The 21,063-nt window shown below is 33.5% G+C and overlaps 1 protein-coding gene across 1 annotated transcript in view; it reads left to right on the top strand.

Annotated features, from left to right (window-relative positions):
• The window catches only part of COL11A1 (collagen type XI alpha 1 chain), a 316,494-nt gene that overhangs the window by 256,929 nt on the left and 38,502 nt on the right, over positions 1 to 21,063 (top strand). The window contains exons 48-54 of the mRNA XM_007951592.2: positions 1,138 to 1,191; positions 2,440 to 2,493; positions 10,046 to 10,099; positions 10,718 to 10,825; positions 11,110 to 11,163; positions 12,017 to 12,070; positions 13,236 to 13,289. Of these exons, the coding sequence (XP_007949783.1) occupies positions 1,138 to 1,191; positions 2,440 to 2,493; positions 10,046 to 10,099; positions 10,718 to 10,825; positions 11,110 to 11,163; positions 12,017 to 12,070; positions 13,236 to 13,289 (432 nt within the window). The remainder of the gene's footprint in view (positions 1 to 1,137; positions 1,192 to 2,439; positions 2,494 to 10,045; positions 10,100 to 10,717; positions 10,826 to 11,109; positions 11,164 to 12,016; positions 12,071 to 13,235; positions 13,290 to 21,063) is intronic.

The following is a 21,063-nucleotide window of genomic DNA, read 5'->3' as shown; positions in this document are numbered from 1 at the left end:
AACTGTTATATGTTTTTTCTTTTCTATATGTGTATGCTATTGAGGTGTATGTAATGAATTCCCACACTTCAGTTATTTCTTAGTCTTTAGCTCCAGACTTTGATGTGAAACAGGTAAATAGATAATATTCAACCAGTATCTGGATAGTTAACAAATGTTGTAACACACTATTAAAAGTTAATTGTTGTATTTTAAAACACATTTTAAATTTAACGAGGAATTGTGTCTTAATTAGAATGCTATGATATCTATGACTTATAATTATTTGTACTTATTAATTTGTCTTCCTGCTGTAATGGTAAGATGAATACCTCAGATGAAAATTTAAATAATATATTGTTTATTGAGCAGTACCTTAGATAAAGAAATAACTAACCAAAGTAATTGAAATATGTAATGAAATGTGTGAATATACTTCCTAATTGCTCCTTTCTTTTACTAATCATTTTCCACAAATTTTATTTCCTTCAGATATTTAGATACTTTTTACATTTCCAGGATAGATTTTATTCTCTTCAAGAACCACATCCAAGTCTATTAAATTATTTGATATGATTTAGAAGGATTACTAATTTTTTTCTTATTTCAATATCCAGTACTTAGACTGTGGCAGTTGACTGTAGAAACAAAAATACAAATTAAAAAATAAAAACACTTTGATTGTGTTAATGAATTAAAAGTTTACTCAAGCACTGTTTCTTATTCTAACTTCATACTGTCTTTACAGTCTAGCACAAAATAAAAATATTTCTTCTTGTATTATTGGTACATTGTTGCAGAGAGTCATAAAAGACTTTCTTGGCTCATTTTCAAATCAAAAGTCCCTCAGTTCCCTGTGGCCATGTGTAAAGATAGTTTGTTAACATGATGTTGTATTCATCAGAAATGGCTTATAATGGGGATATGCTTTACTGACTATGATTTTGCAGGCTTAAACTTCTTTTAGTATGCCTAATCACAAAATTGAGGAAGATGGGGCAATCTACTTCCGTAGTGATACTGCCTCGGAAACCCAAGGAGGGGTCGCTATGAGTCGGGTTCGACTTGATGGCACATAACAACAACAATCACAAAATTAATATGTTACAAATATATTGGAGTATGGTCTTCATAAACCTTAATATTTGTCTCTTGTAGGGTCCACCTGGTCCTCCAGGACCAAGAGGCCCTCAGGGTCCCAATGGAGCTGATGTAAGTAAGAATTGTGAAATATAAGCCTGAGTATTGCATAATGGCAAAAGGTGTCTGAGAAACAATGGAGATATTCAATCTATTTCAGGGATTTTAGGAGAATTACTAAATAACTATGCTTATTTCCAATTCTATCATATAGACCATAACAGTTGATCATACTTTTTACTGGGAAAGAAGTGGACTTTATGTGGAACTAGTTACCACAAATATAAACTAGATACACAGTTCATATTCAATATATATTCATTGATGAGTGAGGTATACAAATTGCATTGTAGTTAACCACATTGTTCTGATCAGGATGCTTGAACTGTACTTTCCTTATAATTACTTGATAAGCAGTTACTGAATTGTACTGAGTTTAACCTTTATCTCTGACACTAGCATGAAGAAATAGTCAAAGTTATTGACTTTGACTGTATAAGTTTAGGTCTGTATTCCAAATACTTTTATGAACAGATTTGTCCACAGTGGGTTTCTCTGTAATGCTATACTTTTTATAATATAATTCTATAAAATATGTTAGAACAATGTGTACATGTTAAGTGCACCTATTGCAATGCTACATGTTTCCTTTAAATTATGTAAAAGTTATTTCTCTCAAGCTTAAAAATGGACTCAGTGTTCTAATACAGAATTTCAAGATGTAATGTCTTACTTACCTTACTCTTGTCCTTAGTGGATATAGAAGTTTTGATGATATCTCTCCTTCTGACTTCACTTTTTCACCATAAAGAAACTAAATTCTCCTCATTCTCCTGGCATTTCTTGTTGATTTCTGTTATGATTTCTCTTGAGTTTAGCAGACCAAAATTGAGTATATGAACTATATAGGAGATGAACTAAAGAAGCAGCTAGATTTCAGTTCCTCTTGAAGAGTTTAAAGGCTGAGATATGGCTTATAATGATGTTTTGGCACAAACTACATAATTATCAGCCAGAGTCACATGTTTTTTCTACTAATACATCATTCTTTAAAATTTTTCTGAATATTCCATGCACAGAGTGAGTGAAATTATATTCTGAGTGTCATTGTGTAAGTCTAGAGCTAGAAAGTTTCTTGCTTTATATACAATAAATTTGGTAACTCATTTTAAAAACATCACTTTTTCTCATCTTTCAGATAATTTAGAATATTCTTGCTTATATTTCTCTTTCTTTGAAAACAGATACTTATTTTGAAGTGTCATTTTTTTTTTTTTTCAAGAAGAAGGATTACTATCATTTTCTTTTTCTGTGCCTTAGGGACCACAGGGACCTCCTGGATCCATTGGTTCAGTTGGTGGTGTTGGAGAAAAGGTGAGGAACTTAGTGATAATTGATAATCTATTAATAATATTATAACTGCTTCTAATATTACTGTCTTTCTAATCATTTTGCACAGTTGTATGCTTACACACAGCATAAGTTCTATGCTCCTCCACTGTTGTAGTTAAAGAAATAACTGTTAAAATAACTTAGAGATACCATGTTTTTGACTGTTATGTAATATGCTAAATAAGGAGCTCTGGTGGTGCAGTGTTTAAAGCATTTGGCTGCTAACCAAAAAGTCAGTGGTTTGAACCCACTGGTTGCTCCAGAGAAGAGAGATGATACAGTCTCCCTCTATAAAGATTTTCAGCCTTACAAATCTTATGGGGCAGTTGTATTCTGTCCTACAGGGTCTCTATGAATCAGAATTGACTTGATGGCAGTGGGTTTGTTTTTATATGCTGACTGATGAAATTATGATAAAATACAAATTATTTCCTTTAATTATCACAAAATTACTCATTATTACAGTATTATTAGTATCCATATTTTTAAGCTGAGGAAGCTGTAGTTTAGAGAACTCTATAATTTCATTCAAGTCTTGCCAATAAGCATGTCAGAATTGACACCAACTCATGTTTATCTCATTCGACTACAGTGTGTCTAGTAATACTCAGTCCTGAAAATAGAAGAGATTGGTTGATGCCACTGATTTAAAAGGGAAAAAGAAGACTCTCCAAACCGCAAAATAATTAAGCATTCATTTTGTCATATTTAGAGTTATGTTTTCAGAACTAATAATATGACCTGTCTGTGGCACATTTCAACGTAGTTGGCATGTGCCATAGCATGTGAGCTCAGAATAGCTTGCTTTTCTCATGAACATGATTTCATTTAAAAAATCAGCTGTTCCTTTTATGAAAATGTTAAAAATGGCTCTCTGATATGTATGTATGTATTCATGCTCATCTCAATAGAATTGTGAAGGGAATCATCATTTATATTTGATCTCTTAAAAAACCCTTTACCAGTTCTGAAGAAAGAATTCAATTTCATACCATTAAATAGAATGCAATGAAAACTTAATAAAAAATTTCCTGAATTTTCTAGTTATTAAGCTATATCAGAGGATTTATTGTTTTAAGTTGCTGTCAAGTCAGTTTCTTCTCATCAAAATCCTTTGTGAGCAGAGTAAAAGTGTTCCATAGAGTTGTCAAGGCTGTGACCTTTCAGACTGCTGGGCCTGTCTTCCTAGGCACCTCTCAGTGGGATTGGAATGCTAACCTTTTGTTTAGTAATCATCAACAGGTAGACTTATTCTAATCTTGAAAATGATCTAAGAGTTTCTGTTAAGTATGTTAATATATTAAATCATGTACTTAAGTTCATTTAATTTAATTTAAAGATTTAACCCATTAAAAAAAGAAATACCTTCTAGAATATATTATTTTGATATTTACTTCTGCTCAAAATCCTATTCTGGTATTTTGGTCATAATATATCATATATGATTAACTATTCAAAGTATTTATTCATTGCTAAGTTAGAAAAGGTTTAAAGTTGTTCATTTCTTACTTTATAAACAAAAATCTATTTCATATATATATTTTTTTTTTCATATTCTTAAGCTTGAAGTTATGTGTTGAAATGGTGTGGGTGGGTTGTGGGGTGGAATTTAAGGTACATTTTTCATAGGGTTCAATTGACATACAATATATAGTATAAGATAACTCTGTCCCTGATAGGATCATTGGATTAGACAGATAATATTAGCCTTATGTCTTTTCCCTTTACCTTTGCATAATCCCCATTTGGATATAAGTCCCAGAATAATGAGAATTTTTCTCTCATCTTGGTTTTGTCTGCATGTTGTTGTTTGCTGTTACGTGCCGTCTAGTCGGCCCCGACTCATAGCGATCCCTCCTTGGGTTTCCAAGGCAGTATCACTATGGAAGTAGGATTGCCCAACCTTCCTTCCGAGGAGTGGCTGGTGGGTTTGAACTGCCAGCCTTCTGGTTAGCAGTCAAGTGCTTTAGCCACTATGCTACCAGAGCTCCTTTTGTCCGCATAGGAAATTCCAAAGTCATTTAATAGCCGTTCAGTTCATCTCATTTGTTTCCTAAAGCTTTCGAGTACTCAGGGAATAGTTTTAAATACCTAAGTTGCTTTATGTAAGCTTTTGTCTTCTATGTTACTCTTGAAGTAAACACAGATGCCAGATGGTTAAATTTTGGAGAAATTCCCTTTCCACACTGTTTTCATTCCATTTAAAGCTTATTTAGTCACATTTACCAGTTGTTAGTCTTCTGTGAATGATTCAGTCAAGCAGAGTTGTTGACTTGTGACTTTCCTGCACTTAAAATGCACATGGTTGTAAATTTATTGCACTGAGAAATAAATAGATCTTTTAGTTTGCTCCATTTTATTTCAGCATTTACTAGGAGGCAAAAAGCTAGATATAAATAAAGTTTTGATATTAACTTTTCATTTAGAACATGGGATAATATTATAATTTGCCATGGAGTGCAGATTTTAGACATCTTCCTTCCTATATTTTAGAATTTTTTTTTCTAGTCACTAATTCAGTAAATACAAGCAAAATAAAACAAAACAAACAAACAAGCAAAAAGTAATGTCCTGTACATGTTACACTGGCTTAAATATGTTTAACCTACTTTCCATCTGATGTATATTTACTGTAGATTACTCTTGCATTTGGGGCATACAGAATGATGGGGAACTTTAACCTGAACAAGTGTATCATAGAATGGGGTAAAATGGTTACATGATAAATAATGATAACTTTATAATCTAATACCTTCTTCATATGCTAATGCTCTATCACATAGTTTACATCAATTACTCTTCTGTAAAATGAATATAGGCACTTGAGAAAATCAACACCTATTCTCAGTCTACGAAACAAAAAGTAAAGTAACCAACAACAGAAATTGCATCAAGATAGGCTTGAGTGAGCAGAGTGGAAGGGAAATTCTCCCATGGGAGAAAAGGCAGCTATGATTATGAAAAGGCCACAGAATTCAACACCTTTTCTGGATTTTGTGAAAAGGGAGGAGGAGGAGGAGGGGAAGAAACCACCCCACCCGAGAGGATGGTAGCATAGTGCCTAAGGCACTTGACTGCTAACCAGATGGCTGGCACTTCAATCCCACCAGCCACTTGTCAGAAGGAAGGTTGGGCAATCTACTTCCGTGGTGATACTGCCTCAGAAACCCAAAGAGGGGTTGCTATGAGTCAGGTCTGACTTGATGGCACATAACAACAACAAAACAAAATGAATATAGTATAGTCTTAATGATATTAGATATACATAGTTAACTTATATAATACTGTTTTGGTGCACTATTTTATGATTTTTTTTTTTAATTGCCCCATTCCCTTTCAAAAGAATTGAAATAAAACTTTATTGATAATATTAATTTCATCTTAAGAGTTGATATTTCCATTTGGAACACTTGGCACAAGTCTTCTAAATGGTTATTTTTTATATATTTTGATCAAATGAATATTAATATGTTATTCTTCAAGTTATGTGATTTGGTAATAAAAGATGCTTCATTAAACTTTGTCAGTTATTTAAACCTATTTTTTACATGTATCATTAAAACATAAATATTTCTTTAAAAATCTCTTTAAGTTTAAATCTCTTTAAGTTTAAATCTGTAGTTGATAGAGGTAAATGGAAAAAAATCTGGAGGGTGATTAAAAAACATACCTATTTATATCGTAGTTCTAACTTTCTGTGACATTGCCATTGATTAAAGTGGTGTATAAGAAGATATTATGTACATGCTTAATAAGATTCCTGTATCTTTAACTAAGTGTTGCATTCAGTATACAAAGCATATAAATTGGACATTTTACAGTTGATTTGAATGACTCATATTTTATTTAAAGACAAGAATAATGACTTCTGAAAATATTATTTATAGACTGTCCCATCATATTCAGGTAATGAATAATCCATCACTTTGTAAATACTGTAAATACAATATTTTACTTGAAAGTTCATCAGAATAACTGGAAATTATCACTATGTGATCTTAAGAGAGAAAATAATTTACAAGTAATAATAATAACTAAACACTTAGAAGTGCTTGTTGACTTCAGCCATTACGCAAATAATTCAGAAAGTTAATGTCTATATTCTCAAAGAGTAAGAAACTATGTGCTCCAAATATGACACTGAATTATGTTTACACCTAATGTTTACATGTCAGACCAACTTAGGAGTTGTGGATAGCTTGTGCCAGGAAGATAACATCTATTGGAAAAAAAAAAAAAGAAAAAGAATAAAAAAATTAAAGGAAATTCAGATCTCACATTGTTTTTTCAATTTTAAACAATTTTCATATCAGAATTTCTAGAACCACTTATTTCACAATTGATAGTAACAATGATTTTAAATGGAAACATGGTACATGAGTTACTACATATGTCACTTGAATGATTACTTGAACAGGACATTACGTTCTTATTCATTTCCCAGTATGAGACACTAGTAACAGACTTTCATAGCTAGAAACTACAAATTTAGGAGATTTATTCATCATTGACTAGAAAATAATAATCCATAGCTAAAAAGGAGATGATGAAGATTATCAAAGTTATAACATGAACATCCTCAAATAGAGTAGTTTAATTAGTTTCTAAGTTCCTTTTCATATCTTATATTTTTAGAATCTCTTTGCTATGAGTTTTGGACTTCAACTAACCATATTTTATATAATTAACATAATACTACCAACTTATTTTATTTGCTCATCATTTTATAATAAATGAAAAGTGAGATTCTATTTTAATAAAGAACAATTTGAAATTATTAATGAACATGATTATGAGATGACTATTGATGAAGTACAAATTTGTAATTTGTTGGTGAACATTTCTGTTTTGTATGGTTGGGTGGAAAAAGGCCAGGCAAATAGTAAGCTGGACCATCAGCTGTCAATCTGTCGTTCTGTGTCGTTTTGTGTTGCTGTGATGCTGAAAGGTGTGCCACCAGTATTTCACTACTGACCAAAGACCAGAAAAATTGTGGAATTATATCAAGGACATTATACTTGATCAAAGCAAAAAGTCATTAAAAAGACAGAAAACAAACAAACAAAAAGATCAAAATGAAACTCAGAAGAGACTTTGAAATTTGCTCTCAAGGATAGAATAGTTAAAAGTTAAAGGAAGAAATGATGAAGTACAGGATTTGAACAGAAGATTTCAAAGGGAGGCTTAAGAAGAAAAAGTATTGAAAGATCTGAATATCTGAATTTACACAACCAAAATTGTCAGCATTTAAGTTGACAGAACTGAAGAAAAACCTTGAGCTTTGAGTTGCAATATTGAAGGATCCCATGGACGAACACTGAAATGCAGGAAGAACCAAGAGAAGAAGGAAGGAATACAGAAAGTCACTGTACCAAAAAGATTTGGTTGATGATATTCAGTCATTTCAAGAGTGATATGGTTTGAATTATGACCCTCAAACATGTGTTGTAAATCCTAAACTCCATGGTTGTAGTAATAATCCCATTTGGAAATGGGTTGTCTTTGTTATGTTAATGAGGCAAGTTTAGTGGAGGTTATATCTCGAGTCAATCTCTTATGAGATATAAAAAGAGATTAAACAAATAAGCAGAGGGTGTGTTGGAGTAAGATAGATGCTAATACATCTGAATGTCTCCAAAGAACCAGGAAGCAGAAACAAAAGAGGTTTTCTTCCATAGCTGATACAAAGAGAAAGCTTTCCCCAAGGGCTAGCACTATGAATTCAGAAATCTAGGCTCCTAAACTGTGAGAAAACAAATTTCTATTTGTTAAGACATTACACTTAGGATATTTCTGTTATAGCAGCATTAGATAACTAAGACAAGGAAGTAGCATGTGATCAAGGACCCACTGTGCTGAAGGAAGATGTCAAGTTGCTTTGAAGGTATAAACCAAAAACAAGACTTCTAGGAACTGATGGAATACCAATTGAGATGGTTCCACAAATGGGTACAATCCTGGAAACACTCTTTCATCTATGCAAAGAAACTTGGAAGTTAGCTGCCTAACCAACTGAGTGGAAGATATCTATATTTGTTCCCATTCCAATGAAAGGTAATCCATTAGAATGCAAAAAATTATCAAACAATATTATTAATATCACATGCAAGTAAAATCTTGATGAAGATAATTCAAAAATTGTTGGAGCACTATGTCAACAGAGTTGTTAGAATTCAAGTGAGATTCAGAAAAGAATGTGGAGTGGAACAAGGAATATCATTGCTGAAGTCAGATGAATCTTGGCTGAAAGTAGAAAGATGTTTACTTGTATTTTATTGATTATGCAACTGTGTGAATCATAACAAATTATGGATACCATTGTGAAAGTGGAGATTCCATAACACTTGACTGTGCTCATATGGAACCTGTACATAGAGAAAGAGACACTTATTTGAAGAGAATAAAGGGATATTTGTTAAAATCAGGAAAATGTGTTTCGGAGTTATATACTTTCAATATACTCATTTAATTGATATGCTAAGCAAACAAACCAAGAAGCTGGACTATGCGAAGAAGAACATGACATCAGAATTGAAGGGAGACTCATTAACAACCTGCAATATACAGATGACACAACCTTACTTACTGAAAGAGATGACTTAAAGCACTTACTGATAAAAATTGAAGACTATGGCCTTCAGTATAAATTATATCTTAACATAAAGAAAATGGAAATACTAACAACTGAACCAATAAGCAATATCATGATAGAGAAAGGATTGATGTTATCATGGATATTATGTTACTTTGATCCACAATCATATCCATGGGAGGCAGCATTGGCATATCTACTGCAAAAGACTTCCTTAAAGTGGTAAAAAGCAAAGATGTCATCTTGCAGATTAAGTTGTGCCTATCACAAGCCGTGGTATTCTCAGTTGCCTCATATCCATGTGATAGCTGGACCATGAATAAGGAAAACTGAAGGACTGATGCCTGAAAATTACAGTGTTGGTGAAGAGTATTGAATACATCATGGGCTATAAGAGCAAAGAACAAATCTGTTTTGAAAGAAGCATAGCCAGAATGCTCCTTAGAAGCAAAGATAGCAAGGCTTGGTGTCTCTAACTCTGGACGTGTTATCAGAAGGGACAATCCCTGAAGAAGGACATCATGCTTGGCAAAATAGAGGATCAGGGAAAAGAGGAAGATCCTCAAAAAGATGGACTGACACGGTGGCCACAACAATGAGCACAAAAGTAGCAGTGATTGTGCTGATGGCACAGGACTGGGCAGTGTTTTTTTTTTTTTTATCCACAGGGTCACTGTCAGTAGGAATAGACTCAGTGACATCTAACAGCAACAACAAGAGTAACCTGTGTTAATGTTTATTCAATTCTGTTTATGTGCATGAAAAAATGAAAGTATCAAGCTCATTTGGTAATATATAAGGTTCCTTAAAATTTCCCAGTGACCTGAAACAATATAATAATTTAAGGACACATGTAAATGTCACAGTCATAATTGAAGGCAGTTTTAAAAATGCAAAATATCATTTCTGTTTTCTGATACTGATTTCATCTTTTCTTTACAGGGTGAACCTGGAGAGTCAGGAAACCCGGGGCCTCCTGGAGAAGCAGGCTCAGGTGTAAGTAGAATCAAATTATTAGTATAGAATGCAATTGCTTCAAGATTTTTCTTTAGAGCATTTTAAGCATGTAACTCTTAGTTGTAGTTCAGTTATTTGCTTTCCCTTTGTAATTCATTAAGAATAATCATAAACATGGCATTGCTTAAAACTTTGCATGTCCTTTACATATTTTAATTCATAGGTAAATTTAAAATAACTCATATTGATATAAGTGAGAGCATTAATACTATAAGTGTGTTATTGTTTACATTCTTTTTAGTGGACGACCATAAAAGAAGCAAACCAACCACTCAGCAAACAAAGTGCTTCTGCATTAAATAAACATTTAAGAATTGTGTCATTCTAACATTGATTGGTTTAAATCACAGTTATTTATTTAACCCCAAAGAACATTTGACAATGCCTAGAGATATTATTATTATTATTATTTTGTCATACTGGAGATGAGGGGCTGGAGAAGAAGAGGGAGGCTGCTGCTGTCTTCTAATTGGTAGAAGCCAGGGAAGCTGCTAAGCATTTTACAATATACAAAATAGGCACAAATGTCAACAGTGCTGAGGTTAGAAACTCTGATTTAAAGTTTATAAGACTCATTCACTTTTGTACATGGTATAGGGTCCCAAAGGAGAAAGAGGAGAGAAAGGAGAAGCTGGTCCTCCTGGGGCTGCTGGACCTCCAGGTGCTAAGGGACCGCCAGGTGACGATGGCCCTAAGGGTAACCCGGTAAGTGAGCTTAGTCCCCTTTAAAGTGGCATCTATATTAAATTCAATTTAGAACTTCTAGAAGGTTTGAACATCATGGGGCTCTTGCCCATAGCTAGTGAACCTGATAAATCATAATTTTATGTATTCATAAGCATTCACAATTTATTTCATTTCTAAATTTTCTGGCATGAGGAAAGAAATATTCTCATATGGTTTTGTCATGAGTTTTGAATATCATAACCTTATAATATTAACTTCCTGTTTCTTTTTCTTAAAAATAAATAAATAAATAAATTGTCTAGGGTCCTGTAGGCTTTCCTGGAGATCCTGGTCCTCCTGGCGAACCTGGCCCTGCAGTAAGTACCATGGAAAAATATATTTTTTTTTTTGGAGGAGATGTTCTTATTGTTAATAATTATAGAAAACTCTTAGTTGTTGTATGTAGACTTCCCAAATTTGTTGTTGTTGTTGTTGTTATGTGCCGTCGAGTCGGACCCGACTCATAGCGACCCCTCCTTGGGTTTCCGAGGCAGTATCACTACGGAAGTAGATTGCCCCATCTTCCTTCCGAGGAGTGGCTGGTGTGTTTGAACCGCCAGCCTTCTGGTTAGCAGTCAAGTGTCTTAGCCACTATGCTACCAGAGCTCCCGACTTCCCAAACAGAAAAAGAAAATCTAAATAATAATAACAGAAGAAAAATCTGTATAGTAGGAGACTATTAAACCTACATAGAGTAATTATTCTCTTCATTTTTATTTATTTTCCAGAGTTTGTGGCATTGTACAAAGACAAATAATCTGAATGACAGTTTCACTATTACTTCAAAGTTATAGAGTCTTTGTTATTCTTCTAGTCTCTTCTACAGTTTGAAATTTTAATATCTATGTTTACAATGAAAGAATGAGCTTACTTTATATTTTCATTGCATACTCTTTTTTGTTTTAATCAAAAGCATAATGTATTTTTAAAAATCAGTAATTGTAGCAATAAGAGCAAATCAAATGGAAACAAAAAAATGTATCACCATCCTAAAAAATTAAAAATAAAAATAAAATGTGGGAAAATATATAATTTTACTTGACTATCTAGTGATAATGTATTTCAGGAAAACACAAAGTAGATTATCTTACTTCTTTATATATTTTTTTCCTTATAAATGTTAATTAGTATCAAGAACTATCTAGGTCCATTTTCTATTGCCTTTTATAGGGTCAAGATGGTGTTGGTGGTGATAAGGGTGAAGATGGAGATCCTGGTCAACCAGTAAGTAAACACACTCATTATTTTCACATCACCTTAAGGAATATTAAATAATTAATGTAAACAATCAACCTTTCAAAAACACAGCTTTGTATGTGTACATTTTTCTGGAAGAATTATCAGCAACCTTTAACTTCCAGTTGAGAGCCAGTCTTACATTGAATGTTTCCTACTCGATGGGACTTAAGAAATATAAGTAAAGCCTCCATAATGAAAAATGTAGTCATAGTACACTAATGATTTTCTCATACTATGACAATCTCAATTATCTATCCACTAGAGTTAAAAGAGGGAGCTCTGGTAGCATAGTGGCTAAGACACTTGCCTGCTAACCAGACGGCTGGCAGTTCAAACCCACCAGCCACTCCTCGGGAGGAAGGTTGGGCTATCCTACTTCCATAGTGATACTGCCTCAGAAACCCAAGGAGGGGTCCCTATGAGTCGGGTTTGACTCGACGGCACATAACAACAACAAGAGTTAAATGAAAACTGTTTTTAAGACATAAGCATGACTGGAAAGAAGAAAGCCAAGTTTTCAGTCTGTTGCATATTAGTATGAAATATTTCAATTATTCACCTAAATGAGTTCACCATAATATATTACTTTTTAGTGAGAGGGAGTGAGATGGCACAGTAGAGTGCTTTGGCCACATGTGGTTTATGAGGGAGAAAAGAAGAAAAGCACCAGCAACTTAAGTAGGAGCCAAATATAACTTTATCTATAACAACTTTGTCTCTACAGCCACCCCCACTGGATAAATACAGTCAAATAGATATAGGCTGTGTAGATGTTGTGTATACTTGGCATAAAAATTTTAATTTTTGTTTTCACACAATAAAATTTTTAAGGTGATAATTATATGGTGTTCACATATTTATGTGATGTGAGTAAAATTATTATCCATATAGTTCTATTAATTAAAAAACACAATTTTACTTCATTTTCTTATAGTTATGAAGTTTTTCATTTTCATACAGTTATGAATTTACCTAGCCCTAACTATGGATTTTTAGAAGAAATTTGAGTATATAAATTTGGGCTGACAATTGTCCAGGAAAAATAGATGTGGAGAAATGAAGAAAGGTTGAGTTTAGTCCAGATTTTGAGAAATGCTGTGGGCTATAAAATAATACAAATTCCTTAAAAGGTATTTTTCACATTTTATAGGGTCCTCCTGGTCCATCTGGTGAGGCTGGTCCACCAGGTCCTCCTGGAAAAAGAGTAAGTTTCTTCAATTCTTTATTTGAAACTTATAACCCACTGTATGTATAAATTAAAAGAGTATATCTAAGTTGTAGGCAGCAGGGTATAAGCATTGCTGAAAAATATCATAAATCCTAGAGGATCATTCCTTACAAGTGTCAAGATACCAAAATAGAACATACTTTAATCATTTCACTATCACAGAGAAAATGAGAAAACAGGTCCTAATGATGGTGTTTCCCACTTCTACATGCTTAGGTCTCCTTTCTGTGCAAATGCTGGTAGATTGTTATAAAAGAATTTAATAGTACCCTGAACATAAACTCATGGTGTATTACAAGGGACTCCTTGGGTGGTACAAATAGTTATGCACTTGGCTACTAACAAAAAGTTTCAAGATTCAAATCCACCCAGTGTTGCTTCAGTAGAAATATTTGGATATGTACTTCCCAAAGATCACAGTCATCAGAAACTCTATGAAGTAGGTCTAAAACACATGGTGGTGCCTTGGTGAGAATCAACCTGACATCAACTGTATTTTTTTTTACTGAAGATTAAGTGCTACCTTAAAACATCAAAAATAAAAGAAAAAATCTAAGGACAGTATCAACAGAACGAGCTCAGGCATAAGTATATAATTTTAGATGGATTTACTTTGTCAAACTTCAATGGCAGAATTTTAACAGAAGCTCTATCAAACTATGAATAGATAGGTTTTGTTCTACATATTGATGGCAATAAACACCTGTAGGTAGATTTATGTCATTCTTATCCTATTGTAGTATTTTATTATTTTTCATTAAAAAAAAAAACTGCTGCCCTGTCTCTTTAAGTACTAACATCAATTTACGATTTTCTCCTACATTTCTTATAAGTCTATTTTGCAGCCTATCCATGAACAAAACATGCGGTAAACATCACAATGTGTCTTAGGCTGATTCTTGCTTCAGTAATCCAAAGCAATTGGAGTCATTTTTCTTTTCCAATATTAGCTTTATTTTACGTGGGTGTCCCCATATTGAACATAGGATTATCAATGGGATTTAATTTTTCTCTCAGTAATATACATCTGAGTCAGTATTTACAAAAATATTTCTCCTTACCAGAAATAAATTTCATTTATCATATGTATTTTCCCTGAACGCAATTTTTTCTTTTATTGACCAAATGTCTTTTTTACCTTATATCTTAAATGTTTTCTTTTTGTTTGAAGCCCCAAAGCATGGTCTTATTAGAAAAAGACATAATCCCAAAACAACCATTTAACCATTATTCTTAGAATGTAAATACAAAGTACACATATTTTTTTGAGGTATGTTGCCTCTTCTTGCCTGCAGTCTGAGTGCCTCAGAACTTTGCAGATGAATCAGATGAATTGGTATCTGTTCTATTATTTCAGAACTTGTGCAAAATTGTTTTTATTTTCTTATTATGTGATATGGATAGAATGCCACTTGTATAAAATATTTTTGCGAATGCATTAAAATATGAAAACATGAAATAGTGTTTGTTTTCTTTCCTCTTTTTCCAAACCTCAAGTCATGGATGCTATATAATGTATTGGTTAATGGGGTAATGAGTCAACTTACCTGGTCTTTAATCTAGCCTTATCATTATATTAACTGTGTTACTTTGGGGAAGATATAGGCAGTCTCTAGGTTGCAAATGTCTGAATGACTGGCAGCACTTACTTGCCCTTTAAATTCACTGCTATGGAGTAGATTCTGACTCATAGAGATCCCATTTGTTTTCCAAAGCTGTAAATCTTTGTGGAAGTAATTTGCCTCATTTTCCTCCCATGGAGCAGCTGGTGAGTTTAAACTACCAACATAGCAGTTAGCAACCAAATATGTTACCCACTAAGACTTACCCTTTAATAATATGTAAATTTGAATTAACTTAAAACAGTTGAACCAACCCCATTTTGACAAATTCTTCATCATAATTGTTCACTTGCAGCATGTGCAGCTTTTAAATCACTGAAAAGGTTTTGAGCTTTTTCTTGCACTAAAGTAAGGCTAACTGAGAGGTGTATGCACATGTTCCAACTTATGTGTAAGTTTTTAAAGTCACAGTTAGGAATGGATCTTATTCATATCCTGGAATTGCCTGTACTTACTCTCTCTATTTCTCAGAGAAGGCACACCTTCTAGGGTTTTTCTAAACAAGAGGAAACTCATGTAGGACAAAAATAATTATATAAATGTTCCTGTAAAAACTATTAATGTTTTAGCTCTCAGTCATGAATTAGTTATTAAATATTTGTGAGCACAAAGATGATTTTGAGATTGGTTTCAATTTTGATGATCTTAATAGGGCTAAAATTAAAACTTCCTTCAAAGTATATAAAAATCTATTAGCAAAAATAATCCTAAAGATTTTAATATCTATATATCTACTGTATCTAGGAGCTCTGATGGTAATGTGGTTAAAGCATTGAGCTGCTAAAAAAAAATGTTTGCTGTTTGAACCCACCAGCTGTTCCACAGGAGAAAGATGAGGCAGTCACTTCCATAAAGATTTACAGCCCTAGAAACCCTATAGGGCAGTTCTACTTTGTTCTATAGGGTTACTATGAGTAGGAATGGACTCAATTGCAGTGGGTTTATCTACTGTGTCTATATTTGCAGTTTCTTAGCTTATTCTACTACTTTAGTTCAAGGCAGACTTTTCTTACTCAGTAAACTATTGTTCAGTTTTAAGACGACTTCAGGGGATATTTTTGGTTTAAGGTTTAAAGATCATGTCAGGGCAGTAGTTTCAGGGATCCATTGATCCTCCATGTCTCCAAATAGTCTAGAGTCCATGATAATTTGAAATTCTGATGTGCATTTCCCCCCTTTGATCAGGATTTGTCTATGGAATCTTGGATCAAAACATTCTGCAATGGTAGCTGGGCACCATCTAGTTCTTCTGGTCTCATAGTAAAGGAGGTCATTGTTCATGAAGGCAATTAACCACACATTCCATATCCTCTCCTTTTTGTGACTCTCCTTATTCCTCTGTTGCTCCAGATGAGTAGGCACTGATTATTGTGCCTTGGTTGTCCATTTGTGAAATTGTAAGACCTCCTACATTACACAATGAACTGGGAGGGAGAACTGAAGCACTAAATGTGTTATTTAGCCAATTAATCATGAAACCATGACCCAAAACCTTCAAACTAAGGTACCAAATTCCATGAGGTATTTGGTTGTACATAAGCAGCTGCAGTAACTACTTTTTTTTTTTTAATTTAATTGTTGTAAATGTATTACACAACTCTTGCCAATTTAACTTTTACAAGTTTATAGCTTATTGACAGCATTACAATAATCAACTGTGCAACCCTACCCTTAATCAGTGTGGTTATTCCATCATGGCTAATGTCCTCTTCCTGCCTCCATCTCACCCCTGAATACTAGTACAAAACTGATCTCTCTATCTATTTCCCTTTTCTTGTCTTTTTATGTAAATGAGGGCATAGACTATTTGTTCTTTTGCAATTGCCTTATTTTGCTCAGCATAATGCCTTCAAGCTCCATCCATACATAACAGGTATAAGGACTTCATTTCTCCTGTTGATCAAGTAGTATTTCATTGTAGGTATGTGCCACATTACTCTCATCCCTTCATCTGTTGGTTGGCATTTAGATTGTTTCCACTTTTCCAGTAGGATCTGACTCATAGCAACCAAGCCATCCTTGGGCTTCTGATGACACAGTATCACTATGGAAATAGATTGCCCAATCTTCCTTCTGAGGAGAGTCAGATTGGTTTGAACTGCCAGCTTTCTGGTTATTGTGAATAGTTCTGTAATAAGCAATGGTGTACAGGTGTCTGCTTTCTGCTTTCTTTTGTGTATATATCTAGGAATGGAATTCCTGTGTCATATGGTAGTTCTATGTTTAGTTTTTGAAGAATTGCCACAACGTTTTCCACAACAGTTGTGCCATGTTGTATTCATACAAGCAAAGGATAAGGGTTCCAACTTCCCAACGTGCTCATCAACATTTGTTATTTTCTTTTTCTTCTTATCCATCCTAGTGGAAATGAAATGGTATCTTATTGTGGTTTTGATTTACATCTTTTCATGCGTTTGGTGACGGCTTGAATATCTTCTTTGGTGAAATCTAATCAAGCCTTTGCCCATTTTATGATTGGGTTATTTGTCCTTTTAAGTTGTCAAAGTTTTATATATATTTTGATTATTTGGTTCTTGTTGGGTGTATGGTTTCTGAGGATATTCTCCCAGTCACTAGATAGTCTTCAGTTTTTTGGTAAAGTCTGTTGACGAACAGAAGTTTTTAATTTTTATGAAGTCTTATTTATTTATTTTATCTTTCGTTGTTTCTGTTTTTGTATTGTGTTAGATAATTCATTGCTGTAAGCTAGGGCTAACAGCATTTCCCCTTATTGTTATTCTAAGAATTTTGTTTAATTTGCACACAGGTAGTTATTTAATCCACTTTGAATTTATTTTTGTGTGTGATATGAAGCATGGATCCTTTTTAATTTTTCTGTGGGTGGAAATCCAATTTTCCCAGCCCAATTTATTGAAGAGACTCTTATTCCCCTATAGAATATATTTAGCAACCTTGTCAAAAATCAGTTAACCCTAAATGTGAGAGTTTATTTCTAGACTGTTAATTTTAGTTCATTGGTCTACTAGTCTACTATTATACCAGTAAAAGAATGTTTTGACTATTATAGCTTTATAGTATATTTTAAAATCAGGATGTTCGAGTCCTACTTTCTTATTCTCTTTCCACATTATTTTAGCTGCTCAGGGCCCTTTGCCCTTCCTTGCAAAGTTGAGGATTGTTTTTTTTTTTTTTTCTATTTCTTTAAAGAAGCCTGTTGGAATTTTGATTGGGATCCAATTGTATCTATAGATTGTTTTTGGTAGTATTCTTAACAATATTAACTCTTCCAATCCATGAACATTGAATCTCTTTCCAATGATTTAAGTCTTCTTTAATCTTTTTCAGCAGTGTTTTATAATTTGCATTATATAAATCCTTCATGTAGCTGGTTGTATTTATTCTTAAATATTTTGTTCTCTTATTTACTATTATAAATGGAATTAATTCCCCAATTTCCCTTTCAGATTTCTCATTTCTTGTAGAATCACAACTGATTTTTGTTTGTTGACCTTGTACCCTATAACTTTGCTAAGTATCCATGACTTATTAATGAAATGAGAATTGTGATGATTAAGCATTGCTTACAAAGCTATTCATACACATTTAGATATAACCATTAGAGAAGGTATCAGTCAACCTTAGATCTGCCTGACTGAGCAGTAAGATGCAGTGTTTCCTCTTTTACAATGTAGCATCATTAAATATAACCTGAAAGGTACTTAATACAATGTGCTAAATTGTTTCCTATATTAGGATTGGGTAAACTGGCATGCTTAATTTGTTTCAACTATTTTACACAATAATCTATATTCTTCACCAGAGGAAAATATATTTATGATAGTGTGAAAGATTACTCTAGTTTCAACAGTCTTATTACTAAAACTACAATTTACTCTGATTTATCACTAGCAATTTATGTTTGTACCCTCTAAATTGCAAGTGAATTGGTTTAATTTAGTCAAGAGTTATATACTAAGCAAATAGGCTTACCTGAGGGGGGGCAGAAAGGAATGACACATTAACTCTGTAGGTCTTTTGGAACCTATACAATAACACACTCCATAAGCTTAATAACAGGATAATGGAGTCCAGAATGCAGTTGCATTTGTATCTGTATAAAATATAAATTAATTACATTTTCAAAATACAGTATACTTGTGATTTTGTTGAAATTATACTCATTTGTGTTGGTATAATTCATGTAGCATATTGTAAAAGAGCTTCTTAGGAGAACAATGCCCCCCAAAAAAGACACAACTAAATTCTTTGTAACTGAGTGTATTTTTCAAGAAAATAAACTTACCAAACAACAGGGTGGGGCTAATCTGACAATTATTAATGCAATCAAATTGAATAATTGAAAAGAAAGTGCTTTGACCTTCAAAGTACTGCACATATGTGAGCTGACTCTGTTTATGTACTGGTAGAATACAAAATATCTGAGCCTATGCAGTCACCACTAGTGCAAATTGTTAAGCACTCAACCACTAACCAGTAGGTTGGTGATCTGAAACCACAGGGAGGCCCCTCAGAAGATAGTTTGGGCAATCTGCTCCTGGAAGATCACAACTTTCAAAACCCTGTGGAGCACAGTTCTACTAGGGCACACATAGGGTCACCATGAGATGGAATTGATTTAATGGCAGCTAACAACAATAGCAACAACAAAGTGAATTCCGTGAATGGAACCTAGAGAGAAATCTGTCTTCACAAATCTTTGGGTATATCCAGGAAGCCATAAGGCCTTTGAGGTAGTAGTCTATTCAATACTATCCTTGTAAAAACTACAAAAACATATACCCATATAATAATTATAACATATTTGTTTTATCAACAGGCTTATGATTTGATTTGAATACAGAATTGCCTACCATCTAATTCCCTTCAGTACATCTATAACTTGTAGTGGAATGACAAATTAACTTCGTGGGTTGTAGTTTGTATATGTGTGTGTGTATAGGGGGTGTGTGTGTGTGTGTAAATTAATATTTTCCACATCTGTAGTTTCTCCTCTACTGGAGGCAACAGAAAAGTGGACCGGTAATAAGTTTTGCTGTAACGTCTCATAGCAGAAATAGCAATGACCAGAAATGTGTCCAAAAGTAGTAGTATTTTTTTTCCTTGACTGAATCTTACAAATGAATAACAATAAAACTTTGCTAATAGAATATTGATCAGAATGTTGTGAGGGGCAGTGATACTGAGAAACAACATTTGAACAGCTATCAAACAAGTAAGAAAATGAAGTTGTCATTTGGAGTACATGTACATTCTGTCATGCATTTGTAATACTTGTGAATAAATGTATATTCCCTGAAGGCATTAGAAGATTATACAGCTTGTGTCAATAAGTCAAGAAATTTTAATATGCAAGTTATCATCAGGACTCTTTGAAGCCAAGAGCTAGTTCCATAGTCCTTTATTGAAAAAAAAAAAAAATTGTAGAGCTAACTAAAATAATTTAAACATAAGAATCTGAAAATGTGAGCATATAGATAGAATTTTAAAGAGTCCACTACATACTGCCAAAGGAATGGCCATAAGAAATAAAAATAATGAGTGGTATCATGAAGTAATCTTAAAGACATATAGAGTTTTAAACTTCAACTTTGTCTCTCTCTTTATATACATGCATAGATACATATGTACATACATACATACACACACATATGTATATAATACAGATGATAGGGATGCCATATAATTTCTGTGTAAACAGAAAACAAACTCACTGCTGTCAAGGCAATTTGACTCATAGTTACCCCTCCTTGGATTTCCAAGGTGGTATCTCTACAGAAGTAGATTGCCCAGTCTTCCTTCTGAGCAGTGACTGGTGGGTGTGAACTGCCAGCATTCTGGTTAGCAGTCAAATGCCTTAGGCACTACACCACAAAAACTCCCAATTTCTATGTATCACGTTTAAAACCACTGCCATCGAATCAATTCTGACTTGCAATGACCCTATCGGACAAAGTAGAGGTCCCCATAAATTTTCCAAGGCTATAAATCTCTATGAAAGCAGATTCCCTTATCTTCCCCCTGTGGAGCAGTTGCTGAGTTTGAACCACTGAACATTTGGTTAGCAGGCATGTGCTTTGACCACTAAGCCAGCAGGGCATGTATCATGTTTATAAGTATAATGCTACATATTATATATACATATATAT

This window comes from Orycteropus afer, unplaced genomic scaffold, assembly GCF_000298275.1.
Source record: "Orycteropus afer afer isolate SDZICR_OR568_19922 unplaced genomic scaffold, OryAfe1.0 scaffold00301, whole genome shotgun sequence".
NCBI lineage: Eukaryota > Metazoa > Chordata > Mammalia > Tubulidentata > Orycteropodidae > Orycteropus > Orycteropus afer.
This window is presented reverse-complemented; position numbering and strand designations above follow the sequence as displayed.